Below are 5,130 nucleotides of genomic sequence, written 5' to 3' on the forward strand. Positions count from 1 at the left end.
TGGGGTATAGGAACCCTAGAAAGTAGGGCAGAGTCCTGGGATATGAACAAGGCTTAACCTGAAATCTAGAAAGTTCCCTGTGTAGTCAGGTTCTGCCTGCTTTCCCTAGCACAGAAGTCCCAAGACTAGAGTCCGTAGGGTCCCCCAGACATGCTCTGGAGCCAAACCTTCTTTACAAGAAATCTGACTGGGCTGAGGGTCAAGGGGGCAGGCAATGGCCTTGATTGAGATGCAAACCCAATAGCCGATCCTCTCACCACCCCCCACCCCAGTATAGAAGGTCACTTGGCAGGCAACTCCACAGAGCGAACTTTATTCCCAACAAAGATCCCCCCAGCCCCGGGTGGGACAGACAGACGTACGGACAGGCTTGGGAGCAGGAGACATGGTGGCCTGGGGCTATGGGCTCTGAAAAATGAGGAGGGGGCCCCTTGTTCTGCCTCCTCCCTGGGCCGGAAGCAGGTCTCTGGAGTCCAGCCCACCCCTATCATCTCCAGGGTCCCCACCTTGTCTGGAGCCAGAGTCCGGCTGTGTCTCCCTCCAAGGGCCAAGACCGCACACGAGAAGAGAAAAGGGGGGGTCCTTGGCTCCTTGTTTTTTTTTCCAAATTGGAGTGTGAAAATAGAGATATATATATATTTATAGGTGCCTGGGCAGCCGGCCAGGGCTCACACCTCCGTCTGGAAGTCGCCGTCAGAGGCATCCAGTCCCAGGCCTGCCGACTCCCAGCGAGGCGTCCGGTGCAGGCCCATCCGCTCACGAGGCTTGGGGGGCAGTGAGCCCAGCGTCATGGCCTTGAAGGTGCTCCAGCTTTGATGTCGCTGCTGCTGCTGCTGCTGCTGCTGCTGCTGTTGCTGTTGCTGAGAGGGGGGCCTCTCTCCTGGGCTTATCTTCTCCTACACAGGGAGGGTGAGAAAGGAAGGAAAGCACCCACTATGTGCCAGGAATTGGGTAAAGCACTTTACCCGAATATTATCGCCTCTAATTGTCACAACTCCGGGAGGTGGGTGCTATTATTATTGCCATTCTGCAGCTGAGGAAACTGAGGCAGAGAGTGGTTAAGTGACTTGCCCACAGTCACCTAACTACTAAGTATCTGAGGTTGGATTTGAAATCAGGTCTTCCTGACTCCAGGCCCAGGGCTCCATGCACTGTACCACCCAGCTGCTGCTGGGGTGTGGGGGGGTGCTAGATGGGGACTCAGTGAGGCCAGAGTGACAGCACCAACCACATTCTTCCTCCCTCTACCCATGCTCCTTCACGGAATATTCTTCCCCTGTTTTCTCCTGAAAATATATCTCTTTTAGGTTAAATAAAGCTTCTCCAACCAAAGAGCTTTCACCCCTGCCTACTCCAATTCAGAGTGCACACTCCTCTCTCCCTCCCTCTCTCTCTCTTTGTCTCTGTCTGTCTCCTGTCTCTCCTCTCTCTCTGTCTCTGTCTGTCTCTCTGTCTCTGTGTCTCCTCTCTCTCTGTCTCCCCCCCCCCCACTTCAGTGATTAATTAGAGTTCTTAGATCTCTAGTCTAAAACTTAGAATACAGAACATCTGAGTTGGTAAGAACTTTAGAACACATACTATCAAAGCTGGGAGGAACCTTAGAACCTAGAATGTCATAACTGGAATGGGGTCTTGGAACATGGAATGTCAAAGCTGGAATGAGGCCTCAGAACATGAAGTATCAGAGCTAGGAGGGGCCTTAAGAACATGGAATGTCAGGGCTAGAATGGGGCCTTAGATAGGGGTAACTAGGTAGTGCAATGAATAGAGCACCAACCCTAGAGTCAGGAGGACCTGAGTTCAAATCTAGCCTCAGACACTTAACACTTACTAGCTGTGTGACCTTGGGCAAGTCACTTAACCCCAATTTCCCTGCCCTCCCCCCTCCAGAAAACAAACAAAAGTGTAGAATGGGGCCTTAGAACATGGATTGTCGGAGCTGGAATAAGGCCTGAGAACATGAAACATCAGAGCCAGGAGGGGCCTCAGAGCATGGAATGTCAGAGCTGGGAGGGACCTTAAAGGTCTCATTCCAATCTCATTTTACAGATGAAGAACAGCGTCCCAAAGAGGTCAGAGTCGGGGTCAGGATACGACTTGCCTGAGGTCATATAGTTAGCAAATACCAGAACCAGAAATCCAACTCAGGACCTGACTCCCAAGGCAGCCCATTTCCCCACTGTACAGAGAATGTCAGAGCTGAGAGTCCAGGGCTGGGGAGACCCCAAGAGACCTGGGTTCAGGTTCTAATTGTTCTTCTACTTGGTAACTGTGATCTTGGGCACATTTCAACCTGTCGGCTCTTTTCTCATCTACACAATGAACCTGAGCCAGAAAGTATGTTCCAGGGTGCCGTGTCAGAGCCCCTCCCTCCTCTTTTTACAGAGGAGGAAACTGAGGCACAGAGAGGTTAGATGACCACCCAAGGCCATGCAGATAGTAAGTGGCTCCGGATTCAGAACGCTGCCCATACAGGAAGCTGAATTTCATACATCCAGGTCCTGACCAGCGGGGATAATGAATCCCGTGAAGGGGTCACATTATTCAAATCTGTGCCGCATCCTTCCACTGGACTAGACCCAATGGCCACATTTTACCCAGTGCTCACCCTGAATAGTGCAAATCTGAATGCCTGTGATCACCCCATAGGATTCCTTGTTTGCACTAACTGGGACCTGGCTGTCTATCTCCAAGGCCACATCAGTATGGAAATGTGATGTCATGTCACCTCCTCCTTTAGACACCCCAGAGGCAGTCAGCAGGAGGGCAGAGGGCTCCTCTCTCCCAGGCCCGGACACTTTTCCCACACTGCGCTGATATTGTCAGAATCGTTCCAGATGTTGACATTTTGTCACTTAATCTGGATTGGGAGCATCCTGGGGTAAGGACAGGTGAAGGCTTCTCTCTCTCTCCCATGTAGCACCTAGCTTGAACAGCAGGTACGCAGGGGGGCACTTGGGCAAAGGAACCAGCTTTCCTTCCCTTCCTCCTAACCCACGTCATACTAAGCATTCCCCATGCCCCCTTGCCCCAGGAAATGCAATTTTCATGGATTTTGAAGAAGGCAAAGACACACACACACACACACACACACATGCAGCCCATGAGTCTACCCCCAAGACCTAGTTCTCTTTTGGTCTAAGAACCCTGACACCAAGGCAGCAGGGCCCTGGGTCATTAGGGGTGCTCCAGAAGGTGGCGCTGCAGTGTCTGACTGGGGAAGGGGAGCCCCAGACCCCAGAGTAGCAACAGCATTGACATACATCCTTCCCTGACCAGCACTCCCCACCCCAGCCATCACTTACAGTGGAAACGCTGCGTTCGGCCCCACCCGATGACACACTCCATCGCTTTTCTCTCTGCGGAGGGGAGGGAGGGAGTCAAGTCAGGGCCTCCCCCCGGCCTGTGCCTGTGGAATGCCCAGCTGTCACCCACTCACATCATGGGGGCCCAGGAAAGATGACCAGGGCAAGTCAAAGCATCCTACTACTTAGAAGCAGGAAAATCAGGGGAAACTGAGGGCGAAGACATTTATCCTGAGCTGAATTTGAACCTAGGACCTTTGACTCCAGGGCCAGTGCTGCTGTACTGTATCAGCTTTAAGATTTACCTGGCTTCCTCTCACCTTGCCTGAGGTCGGGCCCCGGTAGCGATCGAAGGTGTGGAACTTCTGATTCAGTTCATGGTAGAGCTCTGAATGTCGCTTCCGTGTGTGCATCACCTTCTGGGGGGCAGCGGGAGGCTCAGGGGGGATGTTCCACCCCCTCCCCCTGCCCTTCCCCCTTAACTGCTCCCTGAGCCCTTGAGGCACCACCCCCAAAGCCACCAGTCTTCCTTACAGCCTGCACTCCTTGCTCTGAACCCTGCTCAATTATGTATCTAGTGCAAAATAGGTCCAGATGTGGCCCTGAAGCCATCCCCTCCAGCAGTGGTTTATATGGCTAGAGGCTAGGGATCGGGTCTGAGAGAATGGGTCATCCCCCTTACTACCATTTCCTAGAAGGTGGTTTTTGATAGGTCCTACCAAAATGGTGCCCTTTGGTACCTGGGACCCAGGCTCTAAATCGTGTCCTAATTCCTTTCTCCCCAAGACTGAGACCAGGGGTGTCCTAGGGGGCCAAGCTACAGAGCATAGGGAGGTTCCCCCCAAGCTGCCCATTAAGCATGGCCCCTTCCCTCTGCAGCTCTTACCTCAAAATCCAGGTCTGAATAGCGTAACTTTTTCCGCTAGGGTTGTTGGGGAGGAAGGGGGAATTGGGAGGAGGGGGGGGAGAAAAAAGAAACTGCTTTAGTACATGATTGGGAGTAAAGAGGAAAAGGGCTTCCCAGGAGTGAGACCTGGTGTCAGGGAGCCAAGGTTACTTATGTTCCCCTCGTTGCTCAGAGCTACGGGGACAGGATTCTTAGGACCAGGGAAGCCTTTGTCAGGAAGAGTACACAGTTGACCCTAGGCATTCCCCAGGGCTGGGGGAGGGGGAGAGCGCAGAGAGCTGATTCATCTAAGCTTGTGGAAGACCCCAGTAATGGAGCCAAATGGGCAACAGGGGGCATTGACCACAAGGGCATGGCTCAGACCCAACTCTCCACAAGGCCAACTAATTCCCCCCAGTTCACCACACACAGGACATACACGTGCACACCAAAGGACACATGCCAAGAGACCCTGGTATATACACACACAGATAGAGAGGCGGTGAGAAGCACACGTGTTCCCACAGGGGTTCCCCCTCACCCTAGCTTCCTCTGTTCCTACATCCCCTCCTTCCTCTTTTTCTCCAAGCCTCCAAGGAAAAGCTGGCCAAGGCCAGACCCAATGAGCATTTCACAACCCACATTTCTCTCTCCTACATCTTCCATCTCTTCCTCTCCTTGGTCCAAAAACATACTTGGGTACACCTCACCCTGCTCTTGAAGACAAACAGCTGATGTAAGATTTCTGCAGGCAAAGCATTACTGTTTCTCTGGTGTCAAGCATACAGTAGGTGCTCAGTAAATGGCTCTTAGAATTCCCGGATTCCTTTTAGACTGTATCTAGGATACTCTGGAGTGTGTGTGTGTGTGTGTGTGTGTGTGTGTGTGTGTGTGTGTGTGTGTGTGTGTGTGTGTGTGTGTGTGTGTGTGTGTGTGTGT

At 52.5% G+C, this 5,130-nt stretch overlaps 1 protein-coding gene across 1 annotated transcript in view; it reads right to left on the reverse strand.

Moving 5' to 3' along the window:
- Positions 1 to 297: 297 nt before the first annotated feature.
- ADGRB2 (adhesion G protein-coupled receptor B2) overlaps positions 298 to 5,130 on the reverse strand; it is a 54,727-nt gene continuing 49,894 nt past the window's right edge. The window contains 4 exon segments of the mRNA XM_069068053.1: positions 298 to 896; positions 3,306 to 3,359; positions 3,626 to 3,724; positions 4,192 to 4,227. Of these exon segments, the coding sequence (XP_068924154.1) occupies positions 669 to 896; positions 3,306 to 3,359; positions 3,626 to 3,724; positions 4,192 to 4,227 (417 nt within the window). The 3' untranslated portion in view covers positions 298 to 668.

Source organism: Petaurus breviceps, unplaced genomic scaffold (assembly GCF_028583685.1).
Source record: "Petaurus breviceps papuanus isolate PSGF00001 unplaced genomic scaffold, PetGlider_PUasm1.0 90760, whole genome shotgun sequence".
NCBI classification, from domain to species: Eukaryota; Metazoa; Chordata; class Mammalia; order Diprotodontia; family Petauridae; genus Petaurus; species Petaurus breviceps.